This window comes from Mytilus californianus, unplaced genomic scaffold (genome assembly GCF_021869535.1).
Source record: "Mytilus californianus isolate M0D057914Y unplaced genomic scaffold, xbMytCali1.0.p SCAF_2, whole genome shotgun sequence".
NCBI classification, from domain to species: Eukaryota; Metazoa; Mollusca; class Bivalvia; order Mytilida; family Mytilidae; genus Mytilus; species Mytilus californianus.
The window spans coordinates 32,818,135-32,844,421 of NW_026262668.1; the positions used below are offsets into that span (position 1 = coordinate 32,818,135).

General features: G+C 32.1%; 1 protein-coding gene across 1 annotated transcript in view; it reads right to left on the reverse strand.

Annotated features, from left to right (window-relative positions):
* LOC127729717 (uncharacterized) overlaps positions 1–26,287 on the reverse strand; it is a 177,847-nt gene that overhangs the window by 13,500 nt on the left and 138,060 nt on the right. The window contains exons 51-68 of the mRNA XM_052237577.1: positions 25,062–25,208; positions 20,562–20,741; positions 17,253–17,351; positions 16,833–16,942; positions 16,362–16,512; positions 15,350–15,467; positions 13,812–14,040; positions 12,326–12,392; positions 11,356–11,517; positions 11,052–11,144; positions 10,192–10,371; positions 9,252–9,323; positions 7,582–7,692; positions 6,799–7,035; positions 5,093–5,207; positions 4,760–4,788; positions 2,748–2,825; positions 201–491 (exon numbers count right to left, since the gene is read on the reverse strand). Of these exons, the coding sequence (XP_052093537.1) occupies positions 201–491; positions 2,748–2,825; positions 4,760–4,788; positions 5,093–5,207; positions 6,799–7,035; positions 7,582–7,692; positions 9,252–9,323; positions 10,192–10,371; positions 11,052–11,144; positions 11,356–11,517; positions 12,326–12,392; positions 13,812–14,040; positions 15,350–15,467; positions 16,362–16,512; positions 16,833–16,942; positions 17,253–17,351; positions 20,562–20,741; positions 25,062–25,208 (2,469 nt within the window). The remainder of the gene's footprint in view (positions 1–200; positions 492–2,747; positions 2,826–4,759; positions 4,789–5,092; positions 5,208–6,798; positions 7,036–7,581; positions 7,693–9,251; positions 9,324–10,191; positions 10,372–11,051; positions 11,145–11,355; positions 11,518–12,325; positions 12,393–13,811; positions 14,041–15,349; positions 15,468–16,361; positions 16,513–16,832; positions 16,943–17,252; positions 17,352–20,561; positions 20,742–25,061; positions 25,209–26,287) is intronic.

Sequence of the window (26,287 nt, forward strand, 5' to 3'; positions counted from 1 at the left end):
TCTTACATCCATTTGTGTGATGGGCCTAGACAACAATATTTTCCTTGCCTACAGGACTGCATATCACATTATACCTAGTGGGTTATTAAGTTCACTAAGGTTTTCAGGAGGGGGATGGGACCATAACAAGTGTATCTGGATTAATGTGTTGTTACTACACTTCTGGAATTATTTAAATATGTTTGTATTGCAACACTTACTGAAATATTACTTAGAATTCTTAGTATATGTTGAACTTTAAACTGTTCTTTTTGTTTCTGCTCGATTTTTATTTCTAAATCCTGCTCCTCCTTTTGCAAAGACAGTTCTCTTTCCAGAAGATTTTCTTTTGATGTATTTCTTTCCAAGACTTTCTGTTTTTGAAATTTCTCATCTGATTTTTCTGATTTACTGTATACCAATTTAAAAGCCCATTTTAACTCTGATGGAAGGTTCTCCTCATTACCGATTTCTATAGCTGTTATTGTGAGTAGTATTTTTTCGATTTCTTCCTGTAAGGAAATATAAAAAATAATGGTTTCAATTAAAAATAGTCTGGGAAAACCAGAGGAATCAATGATGTCAATCATATAACAAAAAGTTTATTCAACTTACTGTATTATCAATAAGTATGGTATGCATACACAACAGTTCTACAGAATGTTTATTTCAAATGACTATAATTGCAATTTAAGGCTTACAGATATTTGTGGCTGTCTTTTCCATCTTTGCACAGGATGACCTTTGAAAGTCTATTTTGTTTTATTTGTGGCATTGGATTGTTGTCTCATTTACCATCCAAAATTTTTTATATGTTGCTATGTATACAATTGGGCCCTTTTGATAGCAGACTTGTTCCTGTATCGTTATGAATCAAGATTTTTTTTTTATATCGACAATATTGTATTGATATCAATATGCACCTTTTACTTTATCTTACCTTCTATACACTTCTAGGAATATAATTGGTTAAAAGCAAACATGTGGAGACCCTGTACATTTAATATGGGGTTAGTGGGCGTGTTTTATTTTAATATATGGTTAGTAGCAGTGTTATGTCCCTTTATAAAAACAACATGGCATTGAGGAAATACATGAAACTTTTTACTCAGGCAACAGATGAAGAAATTGGTGAGGAAAGACTGAAAATAAATGCAGAAAACACATTAATGTTAACAAGTTGTTATTGTTGGCATTTGTATCTATATAGAACAATGGAAGCAGGTTCTTAATATTGAAGATTTGATCACTTTGATAGTCTAAATGCCACATGTTAAGATAGTCAGTAAGATACATTCACTACACAGTGTGCTAGTGACCTAATGCAATATATATGGGGTCAGTAAATTCCATATGGGTTCTTGGCTCTCACCCCATATGAAGTGATGATGTAGCATCAATACATAAATGCAAAATGTAATAAACTGTTGACACAGAGAAATGTCTCGCCTGTTGGCATAAAATTCAGAAAAAGACAATCTGATGGACAGCAACAATGCTAATTAATTCAAAGTTGCAGGATCATGAACTAGTGGACAGGGCCTAGAAATGGTCTACAAACTGATATGTACAGACAGTAAGGTAACTTTATAGAAAATATCATTGTCTATTGTAAGTAATTCCTATCAAACTAACTTAAACAGAAAACTTAACAATTGTTGATGCCGACGACGTCACAGGAAAAGCAATACCTATGTCTCACCTTCCACGTCTTTTGTCACAGGCGAGACAAAACCCAGTCCGAAATGGCTTGACCCATCAGATTGTCATGAAGAACAACAAAAAAATGAACAAAATGAACAAAATCACAAAGTACCGATCTAAGAGCACTCAGAACTATTCAAATCAAGTTAAAAATCTAAATTTCAATCAATCATTTAACCATGTTTTTCCTGTTTGAAAGATGAATCAGTTCACATTCAAAGGATTTAAATTTTACATAGTTAGTCATGTTTGTTTGTATAAATAAGATGTGGTATGAGTGCCAATGAGACAACTCTCCATCCAAGTCATCGAACAGAAAGCTATAAAGGGCCCCAAAATGACTAGTGTAAAACAATTCAAGCAGGATATCCAACAGTCTAATCTATATAAGAAACTAGAAACACTTATCAACCACACCAACAAACGACAACTACTGAGTAACAGGCTCCGACTTAGGACAGGTGCATACAAATGCAGAGGGTTTAAACATTTTAACAGGTGCCAACCTTCACCCTAACCTGGAACAGTAGTGTTTGTGTCTGTAATTTTACAGACTTTGAATTTAACCATATTCCACCTACTTATTACCTAAATTACCTTGTCAAGGTTATACAACCAATTTAAAATTGTTTTTTGAAAGAATACAGTAATTTGGAGAGAAGACCACTTGATTTTATTGTATAAATACAATGGCAAAAATAAACAAATTGATCAAGATTCAGCTATCATCTCAACCCAAATCAATTTTTATATTCAGTCTTAATTTGATCAACTTGATATGTCATAGCTTTATTTCATTAGGTTGAGTCATCATTGATATCAAGTCAATGTTTAGTCATTGGTGTCGTCATCAAAATAGACATCTGGTTGTGTCATCAGTGTAAAAGTTCAGCGATATCGATCCAAAATGTCCACATTTACAGTTGTTAAACCCTTCCTCCTATGGTCTCTAGTGGATAGTTGTTTCATTTTCAATCATACCACATCTCCTTAACATAAGCATTCTCACCATCAGTCTCCTCCCAAAAGGTGTTAATTTTAGTTTTAAAACCCAGTCAACAAACCTTAGCTTTGGTCTTGTTGCCAGTATATGCTTCATCAATGGCTTTCAACAACATTTCAATATATTCTGGATTTCCATACTGCAAAATAAAACAAGAGCTTACAAGCTGAAAATTCTTGCAAGCTTTATTAGCATTAAATGATTTTATGTAGTGGTCTTAAATTAGTTGAAACATTGTCATTTTTAAGTTTTTATTTGTCTATTTATCAAACTTTTTAGACCTCTTCCTATTGAACTTTGGGGTTGTTTTTTTGTTAGACAAATAAAAACTTGAAATTCAATTTAATTAAGGCCTTCCTAAATTTATTCTATGAGTGAACAAGGACACAAATAAAAGAAGAATGTGACACTCAAGCTTTGCAATTTTCCAAGTTAAAAATGGGCATACCGGGTAATCTCAAATCGTACTTTCTTGTTTATTTGACCTGTTGATACTAAATGTAATGCTTTTTTGTTATTTAATGTTATTCAGGGTTATATCTGGTCTATATACCAGCTTTGATAAGTGTTGGGTATTACTATAAATTTTCACTTCTTCGTACTATGAACATCAAAATTATTTATTTTATAAAAATATTTCCTTTCTCCATTTGAACTGTACACGTATACCTAACAACAAAATTATTTTCATTTACCTGTGTTTAAAGTAATTGCAAATGACTGATATTTTTGTTCAAGCATATTGTTTTTCTTAAATTGTTTAACATTTCACAGCGGTATAACACGTTACTTTAATTATTCTTCCCTTAGTTTATTTATTTTGTATTTACATTGTATCATAGATCAAATTTATTTGTTCAGTGTATGTTCACTGGTGTTAATATGTCTTTTGATTGAGTTAAGCCATTTCAATTGATATTTTATAGTGTGACTTTCTATGTTGTGATGTTACACTTTTGTTTCAGATAAGGGTGAAGGTTTGTTACCATTAAAACGTTTAAACCAGCTACAATTGTTTGCACCTATCCTAAGTCAGGAATCTGATGTTCAGTAGTTGTCGTTTGTTGATGTGGTTCATAAGTGTTTCTCGTTTTTTATATAGATTAGACCCTTGTTTTTCTAGTTTGAATGGTTTTACACTAGTAATTTTTAGGGCACTTTATAGCTTGCTGTTTGGTGTGAGCCAAGGCTCCGTGTTGAAGACTGTACTTTGACCTATAATGGTTTACTTTTATAAATTTTGACTTGGATGGCGAGTTGTCTCATTGGCACTCATACCACATCTTCTTATATCTAATAACTCTAAAACTGTAAGTGACTCACTGCACAAATTAGAACTCTGTCTGCTAGTTTTTAGGTTCATAGCATTGAGTATGAGTTTCATAAAACTTGCATGAAGCAAACTTAAGCTAAAGTGTGGAAAAGAAATTGGGATGGACAGAAAAACAGACGGTCCAATACAACACTAAATGCCCCTGTTGCCTACAGCAGGGGCATAAAAAAACACAAAGTTCAATAGGAACAATGCTAAAAATGTTGTCACAAATCAACTTTAAATGTTTAAATCAGTATTTATATTGAAGAGATTTGAAATATATTATGCAGGCAAACAGACAGACATACTACCCATCATTACATAATGATGGCTTTACAAGAAGTTATTCAGTGTGCACCACATTTTTGATGTTATTTCTTCATAGACAGAAAAAATATTACAGTCATTCCTTAAATATCTAAAGTCGGCGGAGCAAGTTCCAGAGGGTATACCAAACTATTTGTTTGAAGCTCAGGTCAATAATGATAATTATGTAATGTCCTACTAAAAAAAATATTGACAATGATGGTGTTCTTTTTACAAAATGGAATTAACTGGAAAAAAAGCATTTAAAAAAAAAAATGTTTTTGTTTCAAACCAAACAGAAAAGAGAATGGAAATGGAGATTGTGTCAAAGCCACAACAACCCGACCAAAGAGTAGAAAACAGCCCAAGGCCACCAATTACCTTTATCTGTCTCATGGCCTTCCACACACAAAAACAAATCAATGAAAACTATGCAGAAAAAGGATTCTTACCTGCAAATTGTCCATTAGTGAATTTGTTGCTGCAACATAGGAAATCTTTTTATATCAAATGTTAGCTTTATAAATATTAGATGTCATTAAAACTTTTAAAATGTAGAATTTAGCTTAAATCTAATAGAAAAAAAAAATGAAATGCATTATAGCATGATTACAATTGATGGGATTTGAGTTGAAATTTACAAGAAATTAATCCATCTGATTTTCTGACTGAAAATAAATTTATGTTCAAGAAATCAACTCAGATGTAAAAACTAGTTCTTTTTAAAATAACTGCTCAGTTTAAATAATTGATAGGACAACCCATAAATTGTGTAAAATTCTTACAATGTTTTTTGTCGTGTAAATCAACAACCAATAGTCGTGGAATGTACGTGTCTTCCATCATTGATAATTTGGTTACATATCTCATGAACTTTCTCTGTACAAGTTCGACCTCTTCCTACAAGGATAAAAACACACATTTATAAATGCAAATTATATGATAGTGATCATGCAATTCAGAAAACTGTAATGATATAAAGATATCATCTGCATTCAGTTAATTTTGGAAAAAGCACTTTGTTTGACTGCATCATATAACAAGTTCACAATATTGCTTGAAATGTACAGCAACACATGACTTGAGTGAATGTGGGTCATACTGAAATATGTACGGACGGACAAGGGTAGCCCCTCCATTGATGGCAGGGGCATAAAAATTAGTCAGAAAAAAGGCTTTTATAAACAAAGACACAACAATGAAAACAGTTTCAAACTGGACTAAAAACTTAACAAAGCCATTGAAGTTACTACCAAACAGATCCATATTTTTTGTGGATATTTTCTGAAGATAACAGTAGTAAAATGAAATGGATTGTGTGTGTGGGTGGGGGGGGGGGGAGACATAGGTTTCATGAGAAATTGAACACAATACTAACTTACCTAATGCAGACAAATGGACAAAAGCATACAAAGGAGGAGTGGCAATTAGACACATTCTTGGCCCCAAATATTTTGTTGTTGTTTCAGTGTAAATGTAAAAGTTAGCATATATGATCTTGCCCTAACATGAAAAAGGTTAAAGATGTTCATTTGACAAGTTTCCTTGGCAAAAATCATGACAAAATTTGTATATTTTGTAAATATTTTGTAAATATTTTGTAAATATTTTGTAAAATTTCTTCATTTTCTTTGTTTTGTTACAACTTTCCAGTATATTTGGTTTGCAAAAGTTCAAACTAAAAAAACAGCTTTATTTTAAGTGAGATAAAGTAATTTGCTAAAGAAATCTTTTCAAAAATTATTGTTGTTTCTTGGATGTGCATGATATTTTAACAATAGAATTTGGATTGGAAAAACTGCATAAAATAGTTTTTTTTTTAAATTTCATGCAATATAAAATGCATATCATAAAGTAGGTATCACATCATAAAAATAAAAATATTGTCTAATTCATTTATGTTTCTTGACTTTAAGGCTTTCTCTATGTTTTGTGCAAATTTGAAGTTTCTCAAAAACCTCATTTTTCTTTGGATGAAAACAGATCTTAATGCTCCTACTCCTTATATACAGGAAATCCTATCCATTATTCATGCAAAATGCAAATATAGAAAAATATTTAACAAGTGACCGAAGAACACATTAGCAAATGGGCTTAGCGCATGACTTAATTATCAGTGTTGTTCGGTCACTAGTTGAATATTTCTAAATATTTTAATTCTTGGGATCAGTTATTCTTTTTATTACATTGAGTATGGACTTTCGAATGGAAATAAAGTAGAAAATGATTCTCAATTGTTTTTATGCAACATCATCAACAACACCTTTTGTTGCATAACGTCAGAGGAGTGAAATTATCAGATTTATTTCACATGGAAAATCACGGTAATTCATTGCATCCAATGTAATTAATTGTTATAAAGGAACAACCTCAGATGAAGGACATCAAGAGATGGTATGTCAATAACTAGTTCAAGTCAAGATGGACTATTACCAGCACTAAAGCAAGAAACTTAAAAAGCACAACATAATTCATATCTAAATAGACACACCTGAAAGGATAAATTTGTATCTCCTTGTTGCTTAACTTTTTCCTCTAAGTTTCCTTTCTTCTTTAGTTTTGTTTTTGCTTTTTCCAGCTTTTCTCGTACTTTTTTCTGTCTCTCTGTCTCAGGTTGTAGTAGGTAGTTTTTTACTGCTATCAAGACTTTATCATATACATCTGGAGTCTCTTTCTGCATTTTGATAATAGTTGATAATTCTGGCTGCTTCTTAATCATTAGACTCACCTAAAATAATTTTTAGTATTGAAATTACAACAATTTTTTTCTACTAAACTCATTGTAGTTGTTTCTTCTAAGTAAAGATATAGAAAATAACTAAAAATTAGGTGCAAACTAATGATAAATTCTTCAAAATTTGACCTAAAATAGAGTATCATCAACTTGCAAAAATTATCATGTTATCAAATACTGCATTTACATATTTGTTCTTTAAATGTTGAGCTTTATTCTCCAATCAATAACATACATGTGTATTGCTCCTTCTTGACTCATATTAGCACTGTGTGTGTGCCACAGATATTCAACTTAATTCTCCAAATAAATACACACTTTTATACTGCCTTTAATTTAGTAGTTTAATATAAGTCTTTAATACATTGTTGAATATTTCATCTCAGCTGCTAATTTTTGGTGGAACAGAATTAATTTTACTCAGACATGGACCAAAAAAATGGGTACCCTAATATAGGAACCATGACATAAGCATTCAGTTGAGAAATGCCATCCTTTCATAAAACTTTTTAAATATCTTTTGAAATTTAATATACAAACCTCGGATTCCTTCCAGAGCTTCCCTGTGCCTACTATACAAACAACTATTGGCAAATACAAATTATGTACACCAAATCTAGCTTCCATCATACAGGCATCAGATTCCAAATACTAAAAGTACATGACCACACATTTCACTATTGCATATACTAGTATAGCTGTGGAACCGTAGCTCTTATGGTCCTTGTGATATTTTGTGATAATTTGCGGCCCATATGGTCGGCAAATTGTCAATAAATAATATAAGGACAACAAGAGCTACAGTTCTGCAGCTGATACTGGTAATGATTAGATTGTGGGATGAAGAACAGGTGTTTCAAGACAATTGGTAATGCTTTATTATTGACAATTGGTAAAGTATAAAATGTAAGTTACAATTACTCATTATTGTTACCATGAAGCTTTCTTATTGACAGTCTGTGTTGCTCAGCCTATAGTTTTCTGGATAGTATTTTGTAGACTCTTTTCATAGTTTTTCTTTTTTGCAATAAAGCTTGCTTGTCAGAAATGATATTTTAAATTGTAACCCTTAAAAATCTGGTCGTGCACTTAATCCCCCATGGAGATTTTCAAAAGTTGGCAGGTCTGATGTAGTTGGACATATAATATGCATGATCTGGTTTAGAAAACATGTTTTTGTAACATAATAAGATGGTAATTAACATAAGCATTATTGTGAGATAATTGACCGATATAAAGCATCCTGTGAAACAGTCTGAACTGAAAACATGTATGATAACTTCAATAAAACATGCATGATAACTTCATTAAAAAAATGTGTAAAAAGTAAACAATTATAGGTCCAAAGTACGGCCTTCAACATGGAGCCTTGGCTCACACTGAACAGCAAGTCATAAAGCATCCCAAAAAGACTAGTGTAAAAAAATTCAAACAGGAAAACCAACAGTCTAATCTATATAAAAAACGAGAAACGAGAAACAGTTATGAACCACATCAACAAACGACAACCACTGAACAACAGATTCCTGAGAAGTGAAAATTTATCTTCATACTAAATACTTATCAAAGGTGGTACATATTAAAAATAGTGAGACGAGACATAACACAAAATAAGGAAACATTGAATAACATATTCATTTTGGGTTATGATAGCATTTAAAAGTAATTTTTGGTGTAAATTGAATATATCTGAAACGTACATTAACCAAGGTTATACTATACATAAAATTCATCATGTAGATTTCAGCTTCCATGTGACAATTTAGTCTAAGCTCTTTAATTTTTTTTTTGAAGGGCGTTGACTCTTTAATAAATATCATTCAATCAAATTGGAAAACATGCTACTGTCAATTCAGAAAATATTGCATCTATTATTGAGATTTATGAAGAATGGACAAAAATGTGAGATTTCAGGAAAATCTGCATACAGATGTATCATATATCAGAATGAGCGTTCTTATTACTGCGATAAGTCAGATTATTTGGATTAATAAATACCACGCAATAATTTCTGAATTTAAAGTTTTTGATTTTGATGTAAGATATATCATGAATATAAGGAACAAACAGACCCATCTTCCATAATGTATGATGCATTATTTGATTGTTTACTCCATTTTTTAAATATATCTTTCTACATGCGAACACCAGTAATGTTACAATTAACAGATAATAGGTGATTAGTCAGTCATTATGTAAATATAACCTACCTCATCGGACACACAAATCACTAATACTCTGGAATTCTGGAGTCCAACAGTAATGTCTTGATACAGTCCATACTTTAAAATATAAAAACCAAAAAATAAAACAACTATTTAAAATCAAGTTTATGATACTTGTAAAAGTAACAAGTATTTAAAAAAAAACATAAAGTATTAGGACTGAATTTCCATGTCTATAGTTACGCTTTCATTCACCATGATTAACAATTATATATTTACTGTGGATTCATTATTATTTGTTGGGTACCAATTTTCGTGGATTTCATGGGTACAGGTGAGCCACGAATTCAAATGTTCAACGAATTACACATTTTCTATAGGCTTTGTATGCTGATATTGGCAAAACCACGAAATCAAATATCCACGAAAATGCATGTTTTCCTCAATCCACGAAAAATTGATACCCACGAAAATAAATGAATCCACAGTATCCAAGAGACATAAATACCTTGAAAAAAATAGAACAGCACCGATTTTCAACTTATTGGCATTACCGATAATACCAACCTTGGATATAAATTGCATCCAACTTCTATGAGAATGAAGATTTAAGAGCATTTACAATGTACAATTTCCAAATTTTTACATTTCAAAGGAGCATAATTCTACAAAATTCAAGAATTTAAGTCCAATGATTATTTTCTGCTTAAAGTAATTCAATTGGATCAAAACACAAACTTGATATACACTTACGTACCAATAATCAGATCAATATACTATACGCGTAACGAAAACAAATCAAGACAACTTTTTGATTTCAAAATAAAGGAATAAGGGATATGGGTACCACTATATACCTTGGCCACCTAATGGAGGGGGCTAAGAAATCAAATAAATGAATAATGGAATTCCAGCTTAAAAAAATATCAAGAAAAAGAAAATGGTTCAGAGATATACCAGTAAAAATGTACATTTGTTAATTTACCTTTCCCATCTGTTCTATGTCCATCCAACACCTAATACCATTCTTTTCTAGATGTGTCTTCATTACTCTTGGATCACCATAACCAATGGATCCATCTTTAGCTTCTGTTGTAATTGAGCATGCCTCCTGAGAGTTTGCCCAACAGTAACTTATAAATACTTCAGGGGTTCTCAGTTTCATCTAAAACCAGATATGAGACATTAATAAAGATTATACAGGATTAACATTTTTCCAATAACTAGCAAATTTTATCATAAACATGTATTTAGCGGTTCATACAGCTTTTTTGAAGATGAACAAAAGAATATGTGGGCTATATGTAAAACACAGAAATAACCAAAAGACATCAAGAGGGCTACAAACAGTCTTCAACAATAGACATGTGTTTTTCCTATATGTTACTGTCAAGCTCTAAGTTGGCCAGAGTCTATAAACAATTTTTTATACATGTATATTTTTATTATAAAATTTTAGTCAGAATTTAGAGATTATTTCATGGGGAGAGTGGCATTTTTCACAACCGTTATGTGTTGGGCACATATTGATCCATGTGATACAAATTTTGTCACATATTTGTGTTTATCAGCATTGGAAACTTATTCACAAGGCAACAATTCAATGTAAACCAGTAATGAATACACCTTATCGCTATTTGTCCACCATTAATGGACATCACAAAGGTTCCTGTAAAATTTTGACATCACAACGGAACATGTCTGAAGCCACAAAGGAAAAGTGATTGTTGTATTATATCAAATTTCAAGTATCCTAGATAATACTGAAATACATGAAGAATAAAATCTCGACTGAACTTTTATGAAATTATAAAACACTATGAAACTATACCCAATGATACATACCTTCTCTATGTTATCCATATGACCTTTGATAATATCTATCAAGTCCTTTATTTTATCAGGATACCTTTTCATATTCTTTATCATTGCCATTCTCTGGAAAAAAAACAAAATTTTTATATACAAAATGTGCATTGCAAAGTCTTTTACCTTTTGAAATATAATTGTCCATGCGGGGACACCCTGCCAAAACAGTGCATACCTATTTCTCACTTTTGCAATATCGACCACATAGGAGACAAAATTTGATCATGTTAATACAAAACTATCCACATTACCATAAAAGAAAGGTGTAGAAGTTACTTACAGGGTTACCAATTTTAAATCCAATGTCTGTGTGCTTCCATTCAAGGGATTCATTCATCACTGCAATAGCAAAAGGCTTGTGTAATTGTTCTATAGCGTATAGGAACCATCTATGGCACTTCTCATGATTGACAAAGCGTTCAGACATGCATGCAACTAATACCTGTAAAAAAAACCATTTTACTTTAAATAGTAACCAAATGATTTAGCTTCATATCTAAAACTTAAATATCAAAAAACCACAACCTATCCAGATAATTTCAACCATTTTGATATTTTTTTTCATCCTTAATAATTGATGATACATTTAATATCATGTCATTTATTTGTTGGTGTAGAAAATGAGACTGTAGACAAATAGCAATAATCTTAAAACATTAAATGGCGCAGATTTATCTTCATGTGATATGTACAGGAGGATTTGTTAGCACATGGTTGATCATGACTTTGTGTATGTGTATGTCTTTGTTGCAAAGAATTATCGCATTGGATAAACTTTGCTGACTATGTTTGATAGACATGTCCTGCAACCAATTTCATATCAGTAATCAAAGACTTCTATGTTTTTGCAAGAAGGCATCAGAATTGTTTTTACCTGTATGCTTATCGATGCATGTCGTGTTTGATAATATTACTTACTGTAAAACAACTTATTTTCGCGGAAATCTTAATTCGCATTTTGCCCTTTCTAGTCTACATCATGGTGACTAAAGTTCGTGATTCTCAAATTTTTTGATGAAGTTGAATAAGGAAAGATCCAAGTTTTACATATTTGCGACGATTTATATTTGTTTTATGTATCTACTCGTAAAAATTAGTTGGTTTACATTATTTGAGACAGGTTGATACAGATTTCACTTACATTCACCAGCAGTATAGGTTTATAACTAACAATAATTTTATTCTTATGAATAATACGCGAAAATGAAAAATGTCTCTTTTAAAGACTGTACAGAAGAATTCATATTCACCTTTGAATTTTTAAGAGCCATAGTCATTTCCATGTCTGATATGTTATCAATATCCTCAGGGAACCAGCTGAAGTTTAAAACATTTGAATTATTTTTTTTTAATCAAGTAACTATGCATAATGAAATTATCAGTCAATATCTGATAAATATACTTTGACACATTCCCCTTTTCCATTCTCTATTTTACTATTGAATGCAAATTTCAACTAAAGCTTCTAAAGTATGAAATGTAGGTCAGAGTGAACTAAATGTTTAAAAAGCATGTACTGAAATTTCTAGGACATATTACCACGGATTTATTAACAATGCACTTAAAATGCTATATAACATTAACAAAAGAGTGTACATACTCCTTCTTTACTAATCATAGTGCCAACAAGTTTTTGTGAGGTAGACGCGTCTGGCCTTAAAATGATCAAGTTGACTATTTATGTACAAAAATAGGCAGATCGGTAATATTTTGACATCATCAACTCACTGCTTTCATTTGGATTAAATTGGAATGATGACACTGCTTAATAAGACTGAAAACTTTTATTTTCTTTTTCAACAAATGGACTTGAGTGTGTAGGTGAAGGTAGTCTCTATGGTTAGTTTGCTTGCTAGCTGAACCATGAAATTATTATTAGCTGTGGTACTACCTTCCTTTGGGTGGAGTCAATAGTTGAGCAGAGAGCCAATCAAAAGTAGGGATAGTTTATAAACAAAGTGAACCCAGTTTTACAAGTCAATTCAAAAATATGTTTTCAATCTAAATTCAAAATCTAGTGTCAGTTATAAGCTAATTGACATGTATTGTAAAAACTCTCTGTATTGCAAAATTGTTTTGAAAAAGTAAGAACTGGCAAATCAAACTTTAGATACCTTTTGTTTCATTGATAACAAGAATGTGTCCATAGTTCACGGATGCCCCACTCGCACTATCATTTTCTATGTTCATTGGACTGTGAAATTGGGGTCAAAACTCTAATTTGGCATTAATATAAGAAAGATCATATCATAGGGAACATGTGTACTATGTTTCAAGTTGATTGGACTTCAACTTCATCAAAAACTACCTTGACTACTCATCGTAGGTGGGGCATAAAAATAATATGAACTCATCCAATGTCCAATTTGATTGTCAATTAAATTACCCGTACTGCACATATGTGTGTAAAAGAATGGTTTCAGATATACATAATATATTTATATATTAAAGGCATTCAAATTAGGAACTTCCAAACAAAGTTAAACTATGGCTTGTTAAGTATAAGAGTCCTGATGGGGGTCTGCATTTCTGAATTTTTTTTTAGGCCATTTTTCTCTATTCTTAATTAATTTTGCCCATTATTCTCAAGTCTGTAACCCTAGACAGACCTTCAGGTTAATGAACATAGCAAAAGTTATTTTTATTTTTTTACAGCAGAAAACAAGATATGTGAGGGCAAACACATTTTTCTAAATACTTTTTAAGGAAAATCTGGCAAAAATAAAATCTGCTCACCACTTATAACCAGTCTTTTTTAAGTCTTCATGGATACATCTAGGATCAACGGTCATTCCAGCAGCAGTCTCTGGTGTGGTGTTAGAATTAAATGGCAATGATGGCACATCACCATTACAATATAAAATGGCAACATCTTGTGCTATATTTCTACTGATTTCTTGTAAAGTGCTGATACTCTCCTGCATCTGAGCATCAAACTCTGTTTCTTTATTATCTGGCATTATTCCTGGAAATTTTACTGAAGCTATTATTCTAATTCAGCAAATTTAGAAACACCCACTAAGGGATAGTTCAAAGGCCAAACCATTGAGGTAATATATTGACTGGAACTATAAAATAAATCATCACATCTATATCCATTGGAGTCTCCATTGATAAAGACATCAAGTCCTTTAATGAAACATTTATAAAAGACTTAATTCATAGATGAAACTAGAGGCTCTAAAGAGCCTGTGTTGCTCACCTTGGTCTATGTGCATATTAAACAAAAGACACTCCCCAACAATTGCAGACGAGAATAGAATTCATGACAAAATTCTCTGTTTTGTTGATCTTGAATTGCTGATCATTTAGACAGTATAGTTTCTCTTTATCTTCTTTATTTTTTGCTAAAAAAACGAGGGTAAAAAAAAATCCCCATTTAAGGGCAATCACTCTTACAAAAGTGACAGTCTACTAACTATAATGGCAAAACTTGACATGTTAGTAGATCTTGCCTTGCTGATCATTTTTGTGTTTTAAAGTGTCTATTTATCTATTATAATTTTTATCATATAAGGCAAAACCCCCCAAAAAATGGTAAAAATCTTCATTAAAGGGCAATAATTCCAATCAGGAGATGCAACAATTTCCTCCAAATTGTCTTAATTGTAGATCTTGTCTTGCTGATCATTTTTGCTTATTAAAGTTTCTATCTATCTATTATAATTTTAAAGACATAAGGCAAAAACGCAAAACAATAAGTAAAAATCGTCATCAAAAGGCAATAACTATAATAAGGAGTCAACTGACAATATTGACTATGCAGACTTATTTGTAGAACTTGTCCTGCCGATCATTTTTGCAATCTAAAGTTTTTCTCTATCTATTATATTTTCAAGATAATAGGCAAAAATTTAAAAAAAAAAAAGATAAAATTTGTCATTTAAGGGCAATAACTCCTGTGAGAAGTCGTCAGACAGTTTTGACGTATATGAAAGATTTGTAGAGCTCAAACATTCTGACCATCACTGCTTTGACAGTTTTCTCTATTTATAACGGTTTTCAAAATAATAGACAAAACTTGCGTTTTACTCCTATGTTCTATTTTTAGCCATGTCAGCCATCTTGGTTTGCGGGTGGGGTCATTGGACACATCTTTAAAACTATGTACACACAAAAATAAATGAATCCACATTAATATTATTTACTTGCTTGCGTTTGGAATTAATCTTCATATGAATGTAAATATTGCAAATGCATACCAGCTAAACTGAATTGGACAAATTTATGTTGGCCGCTGTAATCCATATTTTAATGTAATTGTATTTACTTACTGAGCAATTCCCCTATCGATACTGTATGAAAGAACTTAGTACACTGTAGGAATGGAGCATTTACACTATAAGCCCTGCTTATTAACTCTGCTTTAAACAGAAAAGGTTCTTTGGTTCCCTGAAATTAATACAACTTAAATGCATTGTTTACAGATGAACAGACGAAAAAATTAACATATATTTCTGTTTCCAGTATTGTTACTTTACATATTGTTTCAAGTCAATTTTAAGTTTTCTTAATTTTCTAACCTTTAATTATTCCCCTTGTGTTGCATTTCCTGTTACCAAATTGTTTACTGAACTTGTGTCATTAAAACATATTTTTAATTACAAGCTATACTCTAGATTGAAAATTAAAGAATGTACAACATATAATAATCTCATAAAATACTATCAAATAATGAATATATCTAAAGAACAGTTCTTTTATCAATGTCTTTCACTCGACAGTGCTGGATAATCTTAAATAATGAACTAAAGCACCCAAAACATTATTGATTTCTCAATCAAAAGTATGATTCTTTCAAAAAATGACCCTACCATTCTGCATTTCTAAAAGAAAAATGACAACAAAACTGCATAATCCCAGTGTCAGTGTTATGTTGATACTAAGTATGAATATAAGATTAAAAACATTTTTTTCTAGGGGTTTTTATTGATGTGTATACTATGGCCGATTAATTCACAAACCGAATAAAAGTCCAAAGCACTTCATAGAAACTATAACTCTAAAAAAAGCAATTCACAAACTGAATAAAAGTCCAAAGCACTTCATAGAAACTAACTCTAAAAAAAGCAATTCACAAACTGAATAAAAGTCCAAAGCACTTCATAGAAACTAACTCTAGAAAAAGCAAGATCACCATGTTTAATGACAGTAAACAATGTCATTTTTATTCCACTAGTGCAATACTAAAGAATATTGCACAACTTTCTGTTACATTTTACAAGGCATATTACGTTGCTATATACACTATATATATATATTTATTATCTTTATTACAAAATGTACCTCTATTTCAACACAATCTGGGCATTGTATGAAGTAGTCATAGTGTACTCCATCAAAGGCCTCTGATATCAGGGTAGTTAATGTCTCATGAATCAGGTCCAGTACATTTTTTGGTCTTGGTCCCTGCACTGATACTATCATTTCATAATCACTGAAACACAAACAAACAAAAAGTTTTACATGTTATACTGATCAAGGATATGGGAATTTTTTCACACAATTTTGGTGATTTTATGAGGACTTTAAAGATGGGGTCCTTTTTTCCAACTGTTGAAATTACTAATACTAGATTCACATAATCAACAAACTTGTGTTGGCGGTTTCATCGCATTTACGAACGATTCATGGAATGCAACAGCTTAAAATCCTAGTTTTCAAACCAAGGTCGAAACAACAAGGTTCGACTGAAGTTCATTGAATATAGACCTGAATTTGGTGTTTTTACAATTCAAAGTGATTGATTATACTTACTTTAACTGTCTGACCAAGGCATAATGCTGATTCTTCTTTAAGATGGATCCTTTCTTCCACAGGAACTGTAGTAAATCATGGTCAGTAAATCCTTGACTAAACAATCTAGCCTAAAAAGTTAACAAGCGTAATTGTTTAATCTTTCAATTTACATACTCATTGAAAACAACGACAGCCTCTTATACTTGCTGGCCATCAACTGACAAAATACATCATGGTTAGAAAGAGAATTGTAATGTATCTTTACCTTTTGTCCATTTTAAAATATTTGTTCGTGGTAGGAAGATGGCTATCGTTATTATATGAAAACTATCACAAAATAATGACATGGTTGATGACTGAAAATCTATGGTGACAAAATCAGAATACATAATGAAGTTATAGATTCTATAGATCTGTTACATCTCTATATTTATGTACCTGTGCTCTGTTGAACAAACCGCTAGGAAGATATGCAAACTTGTACAGAATTGTCTTCTCTCTAATTTCTTCTTCTTCACTCAGATATGGCCATGGCAACTAGCAAATATAAAATAAACAATACCCCTTTCACCTTTTTCATTATACCGGTAATGACAATACTAAAAATTGTTGCTATTTTGACTTTAAACTGCAATAAGAGTAAGAAACCTTTTAGTTGCCATAAAAAAGTTAAGTGGACTTGAAATCACTGTAATCAACCAAAGAAGAAAATAATATACATAAAAAGAGGCTCCTAAGAGCCTGAATCTCTCACCTGGTAAAAAAAAAATGCCATTTAGATATTTTTTTTTATCTTTATTGCATCAGTTATGGTTGCTTAATTGTTGATTTTATTGAGTAGCATTTTTGTGGGTCTTGTTTTGATTATCCTTTTTATTGTTTGACCGTTTATACCTATCTATTACAGTTAAAAACTGTCATTTAATGAATCGTTTAACTCGTGTGACAATTTGGCCATGTTGACTTACTTGTAGATATTATTTTGCTGATCTGTTTTGCTGTTTAAATTTTTACTCTAAATCCCAAATTGTTTTCAAATATTAAAAAAAATTAGATGAAAATCTTCATTCAGGGAGAATAACTTCTAAAAGGAGTCTGTTGACAATTTCAGCAATGATAACTGATTTGTGGATCTTTATTGTGCTCGATATTTTTGCTTGTTAAATGCTTCTCTCTGTCTATTACAGTTTGTTAAAAAACGGCAAAAATAGAGAGAGAAAAAACTAGAGGCTCTTAAGAGCCTGTGTCGCTCACCTGTATTTACTGATGCTATGGAAATAATGTAAAATAAGGTTAAAATCTTAATTAATAGTATTAGATATTAGATATTATTATGATATCTAAGAAAATAACAAAAAACTGCAAAATTTTTGTAAAATTACTAACTCAGGGGAAGCAACCCAACAACAGGTTGTCAGATTTGTCTGAAAATTTCAGGGCAGATAAATTTACATCTGATGAACATTTTTGCCACCTGTCAGATTTGCTCTAAATGCTTTAGTTTCAGAGATATAAACCAAAAACTGCATTTTACCCCTATGTTCTATTTCTAACCAAGTCGGCCATGATGGTTGGAAGGCGGGGTCATTGGACAAATTTTTGAAACTAGATACCCTAATAATGATTATGGCCAAGTATGGTTAAATTTGTCTCAGCAGTTTCAGAGAAGAAGAATTTTGTAAAAGATTACAAAAATTTACAAAAAATTGTTAAAAATTGACTATTAAGGGCAATAACTCCTAAAGGGGTCGACTGAAAATTTTGGTCATGACAACTTTTTTGTAGATCTTACATTGCTGAACATTATTGATGTTTACAGTTTATCTCTATCTATAATAATATTCAAGATAATAACCAAAAACTGCAAAATTTCCTTAAAATTACCAATTGAGGGGCAGCAACCCAACAACAGGTTGTCAGATTTGTCTGAAAATTTCAGGGCAGATAGATCTTGACCTGATAATCAGTTTTATCCTTGTCAGATTTACTCTAAATGCTTTGGTTTCAGATATATAAGCCAAAATCTACATTTTACCCCTATGTTCTATTTTTAGCCATGACGGCCAACTTGGCGGGGTCATCGGACACATTTTTAAAACTAGATACCCTAATGATGATTGTGGCCAAGTTTGGTTAAATTTGGCCGAGTGGTTTCAGAGGAGAAGATTTTTGTAAAAAGCTAACAACGACGGACGACGGACGCCAAGTGATGAGAAAAGCTCACTTGGCCCTTCGGGCCAGGTGAGCTAAAAACCATCTTCCATAAGCAATAACTCCTGTAAGGAGCCAATCGACTATTTAAACCATGTTCACATATTTGTAGATCTGATTGGGCTGAACATTTTTGCTTTTATTGTTACTCTCTATCTTTCTTCGTTTTTGCAACAACAAAACAAATTATAAAATGGGTACAAATGGTCATTGAAGGGATTGCCGCAATATAGCCGTATTGTGCTCATGTGGCGTAAAGCAATCACCAATCAATCAATCATTTAGGGGAAATAACCCCTAAAAGGAGTAAGCTGACAATTTCAGCCATGTTGCCTTATTTGTAGATCTGATTGAGCTTACAGCTCTTTTCATAATGCTAGCAAGACAAAGGTTTTTTTGACTTGCTTGCTTTGTTTGTATAAATGTTTGCTCAAGCATTGTAATTAAGATTGACATCTGCAAACAATATAAGTAGGCGGAGTTAAACCTGTGTATAGGTAAATTTGATTATATGATAATGTCCAATCAAATTTAAATATAATGTATACAAGTTTAAATCCGCCTTTTTATGTTGTTTTCAGATGTCAATCTTAATTACAATGCTTGAGCAAACATTGATACAAACAAAGCAAGCAAGCCAAACAAACCTTTGTCTTGCTAGCATTATAAAAAGAGCTGTAACATCATTGCTATTTACAACTTCTCTCTATCTATTATGATTTTTCCAAGTTAATAACCAAAAACTGTGAAATTTACAAAAGAAATGTTATTTCAGAGGTAATAACTTGAATGGTTAGTCTCATTTTTCTGAAAGTTCAGCAGGAGATAGACCTTGACCTGCTCATGTATTCTACCTTATGTCAGATTTGCTCTTACTGCCTCAATTTATGAGATAAAGGCCAAAAACTTTGAAATTTACTAAAAAAAAAATCATGTTTACTCCGAAATGGGTATTCCCGATTTTTCTGAAAAGTCTGCAAGAGATAGACCTTGACATGCTGATAATTTTTATTGATGTCAGAATTGCTACAACTGTTTTAAGTTTTGATATATAAGCCGAAACTGCAATTTACCCCTATGTTCTATTTTTAGCAACAGCAGCCATGTTTGTTGATGAATCACATCCCCAGATAAAATTTTTAATCTAAAAACTTTACAGAACATTCAGGTAAGTTTCGTAACATTTGGCACAGCAGTTTCAGAGGAGAAGATTTTTAAAAAAGTTTATGACGATGGATGACAATGAAGGATGCCAAATGATAGAAAAGCTCACATGGCCTTTTAGGTCTGGTGAGGTATAAAGATAAAATTTAGGATATACAATGTACATTTGTATTTATTTCAAGAAAATTCTATTTCTTAATTTCCCTCATTGAAAAGATTGACAAACTAAAATTTTTAAATGTTCTATATCTGTAGGATATCTTTAACCGTTGGGTAATGTCATATAAACTTTTACCCTATGTATTTTCTTGCATAGAAATTTATGCAGTTACATGTACATTCAAAGCAGAAGTTTGTTTGTAGTATACATACATTGAGAGGTTTTGTTTCTGGCAATAAACATGGAACTATGTTATACTTTTCTTTTTCCCCAGGTAATGGAAATGTCAGGTCAAACGTCTCAGTTAATTTCAGCATCCACTTATGAAGACTTCGGTCATAGTCCTTCCAGATTTCTGGAATATAGCTGTGGTAAAATCTTCCAAGATTTTCCTAAAAAAATTAAGAAAAATGAAACAACTGATTAATAAACTAGATTAGACCATTAGTTTTCTGGTTGAATTTTATTACATTTGTCATTTCAGAGCCTTTTATAGCTGACTATGTGGTATGGGTTTTGCTCATTGTTGAAGGCCATACAGTGACCTATAGTTGTTAACTTCTATGTCATTTTTGTCTCTGGCGGATTGTTGTCTCATTGGCAACAAGAAATGATTGTAACAGGATGCTGTTACGAAGTCTCCCAAACGAAGCTCCCATAATTCGTAATTCCCAGGGTAGCCTGACATTGGACAAAGTCCAGTGAAAATTGGTTTGGTCCAGTAAAGTTATATGCATTAGTGATGCCTGGGGACTAATCCTGTATATCATTCAAATCATCTTGGCATGACAAACCAGAATATATATGGTTTAGGGGTGGGGATCCTGACCATTTACAAGATACTAGAACATTGGGGATGGGGGGAACCCCTGGGGACTGACCCTATACGTCATTCAAATGTTCGAGACATGACAAACAGGAATATATATGGTTTAGGGATGGGGATCTCGACCACTTACAAGATATTAGAACTTTCTTAAATGGCAGGGGGTGGGGTGACCCCTGGGGACTAACCCTGTATATCATTCAAACCATCTTCGCATGACAAACCAGAATATATATGGTTTAGGGGTGGGGATCTTGACCACTTACAAGATATTAGAACTTTCTTAAATGGCAGGGGGTGGGGTGACCCCTGGGGACTAAACCTGTATTTCATTTGATGTGCTTTATCATGACAAACCAGAATATATATATGGTTTAGGGGTGGGGATCTCGACCATTTACAAGATATTAGAACTTTCTGAAATGGCAGGGGGTGGGGTGACCCCTGGGGACTAACCCTGTATTTCATTTGATGTGCTTTATCATGACAAACCAGAATATATATGGTTTAGGGGTGGGGATCTTGACCACTTACAAGATATTAGAACTTTCTTAAATGACAGAGGGTGGGGGTGACCCCTGGGGACTAACCCTGTATTTCATTTGATGTGCTTTATCATGACAAACCAGAATATATATGGTTTAGGGGTGGGGATCTCAACCATTTACAAGATATTAGAACTTTCTCAAATGGCAGGGGGTCGAGATGACCCCTGGGGACTAACCCTGTATATCATTCAAACCATCTTAGCATGACAAACCAGAATATATATGGTTTAGGGGTGGGGATCTCGACCATTTACAAGATATTAGAACTTTCTTAAATGGCAGGGGGTAGGGTGACCCCTGGGGACTAACCCTGTATTTCATTTAATGTGCTTTATCATTTAGAACATTTTCAATTAAAAAGATTGTATCTATCACAAACGGTTTTCAATTTATAATCATTTGAAAATTTTAAAAAATAAAATCCCATAGGGTTCTATACTAAAACCCTCCTTTCTTTTTGCCCCTCAAAGTACCCCTTTATAAACCCCATTGCACAAACCCTGATTGCACCACTAGACATGTTAGTCTAACATATTGTGAAACCCTAAGTTAATCTGACAAGCGGTTTTGGAGAACGGGTGCGGACAAGTTCAAATTTAAAAGCGGCGGAAGAAGAAGAAGAAGAAGAAGAATAATAATAATAAGAAGAACTGAGCAAAACCAATAAGTCTTCCCAAACTTCGTTTGGGAGACTTAATTATACCAATTCAGGAATATGACAGTTGTTTTCCATTTGTTTGTGCTTTCGATTTTGTCATTTGATAAGGGACTTTTCGTTTTGAATTTTCCTTGGAGTTTGGTATTTTTGTTATTTTACTTTATATATCCCTGCCTAAATATTTTGGTAAACAGGAAGTTGTTGATTGATGAATCTGAAAACGCATCACACGGTATAGCTGACTTATATAAACCTGAAACTAAATTCAGAGATCCTTGTATTGTAGTTCCTGAGAAAAATGTGACGAAAATTTTCAACTTGGCTTTCATGTGTAAAATGATACAAGTGTTCGGTAAACAGGAAGTAGTTGAGTGATGAATCTGAAAATGCATCACACGGTATAGCTGACTTATATAAACCCTGAAACCAGATTTCAGAAATCCTTGAATTGTAGTTCCTGAGAAAAATGTGAGGAAAATTTTCAACTTGGCTTTAATGTGTAAAATGATACAAGTGTTTGGTAAACAGGAAGTAGTTGAGTGATGAATCTGAAAACGCATCACACGGTATAGCTGACTTATATAAACCCTGAAACCAGATTTCAGAAACCCTTGAATTGTAATTCCTGAGAAAAATGTGACGAAAAAATATTCATAGGACGGATGACGGACTGACGGATGGATGGATGGACTGACAGATGGACAGACAGAGGCAAAACAGTATACCCCCACTTTTTTTAAAGCTGGGGTATAAATATATACAAATACATTTTAGAAAACAGAATCTTATCAGGACTGTGTTAAGTACTTCTTGATACTTTGTTTAAAAGTAAAAGTGTTTTGAGCTTTACGCATTTTGTGTGGTAGTCCATTCCATAACACTGATCCACAATAAACAAAAGATTTCTTAAATAGCTCAGCTTTTGGCTTAAAAACTATCAGATTATCTTGAGTGACACCTCTCAAGGAGTAAGGATTATTATCTGATTTCAGTTTAAACTTTTGAACTAGGTACATTGGTGCTTCCATACGCATACATTTATAAAGAAGTTAATATTTGTGGTATTTAATTCTATTTTCAACTGTCGTCCACCCAAGTTCTTTAAAATAAGGGGTCTGAGGGGGATAAAGGATCTGCATCTAGAATTAATTTTGCTGCCCTTGTTTGGAGTTTTAATATTCTTGATTTCCCTTTATTTTTACATTCAACCCAAATAGACATATTATATGTCAAGTTTTAAAAATGCCACGCATTTTTTTTTTTTTTTAAAGTTTCTGAATTTTGTGAATTTTACCCCTTTTTTCCATACTAAAAATAAACAGACCACAGGGATTTAAAAATCATATTTTTATGCTAAAATGTCAAACTGTAAAAGTCTTCAATGGAATCTATGTGTTACAGCTTAACCATATCAGAAAATGTAAGATTTTAGTGATATTCAAATCTACACAAGATTTAAAGAAATAAAAATACAAAGAAACTATGCATGGAAGAATATTTGCATGCTTAGTTTCCCCTGAGAAACTATACATGTGAAATAGTTAGCAAACAACAGAAAGAGAGATGTAATTGCTGTTAGTGCAAGGCAGTTTGAAATGGCTGCTTGATGTGTCAATTATTAGGCTCTTATAACACATTATAAAGGGACAGTACTGCAAAGAACATTTGGTACTACATGTATATTATAAAATTATAAAAGCATAATTATACAAATATTAAGAAATATTGTCTCTTGAGGTAAAATAATTTCCTAATCTTTCAAAGAATTTAAGAAAGGTATAATTTAAATCATGTCAAGGTTTAATCCACCAAGCAGTGGTATCGAATAACACTTAATAAATTTGGAGTTGCAGAAGTACTTATAAATTAACCATCATTAGGAATGCCAAATCCCAAAAATTTAAAAGCCAAGGTTGTTTAAATACTTCAACTACCATTGATACAGGTTACTTTTTAGCCATGACTTCTGGTATGAATTTGACAGTTTCATACCTGCTAACTTTTCAAAATCTCCATTGGGGATTTTAAGCGCAAGAGGACCTAACGCTCCTCTTATATTGTCATAATTGTTCTTAATCTACAACTGTATTGTTTAAATGAGTATATATGTGCTTAAATACCCTTTTGACTCATTTAAATACCTGTTTTGAGGTCTTCAGTTTATATAATAATAATTTCAAAATTCAGGTAAAGACCTCTCATGGGAGATATTCCCCATAAATTGGGATAGTTGGCAGGTCTGCAGTTTGAAAAAAACATAATTAATATCACATGAAAATAGTTTCAAAACCCTTGGTCATGATGTATTCAGATAGTAAAAAATCTGTATAAGGTTGAAAAAGTATAAAAAAATCAGTGATTTTTTAAAATTTACTGTAAGAATGAATACAGCACCAACGAAAATCTGCTTTGATAATAAAATATATACCACACACAATACCTCAAATGCACTAAAGTAAATAAACCCCTCACATGTTATGATCTACAAAGCCACACAAATAAATGTGTTCACAGCCTAATCCAAAATACTTTACAATCTCTTCAGTGTGAAAAAAAATCAGTTCCATACGAATCATGCTAGAATTGTTTTCCTATGTTCTTCTCAGCAAATTCCCATATAAAATATCATTTATGAAATAAAGATATTTTTTATGCACTGAGTATATAATAAAAAAATTACCTTTATTGATTTTTCGTTTACAGACACAACCTTTGCCATAACGTCTACGATCCACTGTGGATTAATAACAACTCGATCACGTAGAAATTCAGTGTCAAAATGCTGAACTGTACCTAAATCATTCAGAAAATCTACAGCAAGTCTTATCTGCAAATAATAACATATTGAAACAAATTATTACATGAAAAATGATGACAAATGAAAAAATGAAACCTTCTTCCTGATTAAATTAAAGAGTTTTTTTCTGTTAGGGACAGTAGAAATTAACAGTATAATTTCTACATTTATAATAATACACAAGTTAAAAGAGACAGAATCTACGAAAGTCATGAATTTTTCAAAGCTGTGAAAATGCAGTAACTTTATAGATATGACTGACTATGTGGTGTGGGTTTTATTCATTGTTGAAGGCCGTACAGTGACCTATAGTTGTTAATTTCAGTGTCATTTAGTCTCTTGTTGAGAGCTGTCTCATTGGCAATCAAACCACATCTTCTTATTCTTATATCAATGAAAAATATTATTTTGTGTCATTTATAGGACTGTACCCCTTTTTGAAGCCATGTTCACAAATACAATAAACAGCTGCGCCATGAGCGCATGATACACCCCTCGTTTTTTCAAAGAATTAAGTTCAATAACTTCTCAATGTCATATCAGAAATTCATGAAACTCTAAAGGGAGGTTATCTTTATAGATATAAAACAGTCACCAAAGTTTCATGATGACTGCTCAAAGCATTGTCCGAAAACTGGAAAATCCCCCCTTTTTTATGAAAAAAATCACATAACTCTGAAAAAGTAAAATCTAAAATTTATAAAAAGAATTTGAGTTATAGTCCGAAAACTGGAAAATCCCCCTTTTTTAATGAATAAAACCCCACAACTCAGAAACGTAAAATCTAAATTTAACAAGAGTGCACACGCTGAAATGTCTCGCCTTCTTTACTAACCATTGATATTATGTTGATAGTCCTAAATATAAAGCTTTACTACAACTATCAACCTTACAATCATTCAATACACTAAATAAAGTTGACCTATTGCTTATAGTTTCTAAGAAACAGACTTAACAAAGAAAACTAAACAATGCCCAATGAACCATGAAAATGAGGTCAAGGTCAGATGATACCTGCCATACAGACATATACAGCTTCCAATCCTTCTACACAAAAAATAAAGTTGACCTATTGCTAATAGCTTAAGAAAAATAGACCAAAACACAAA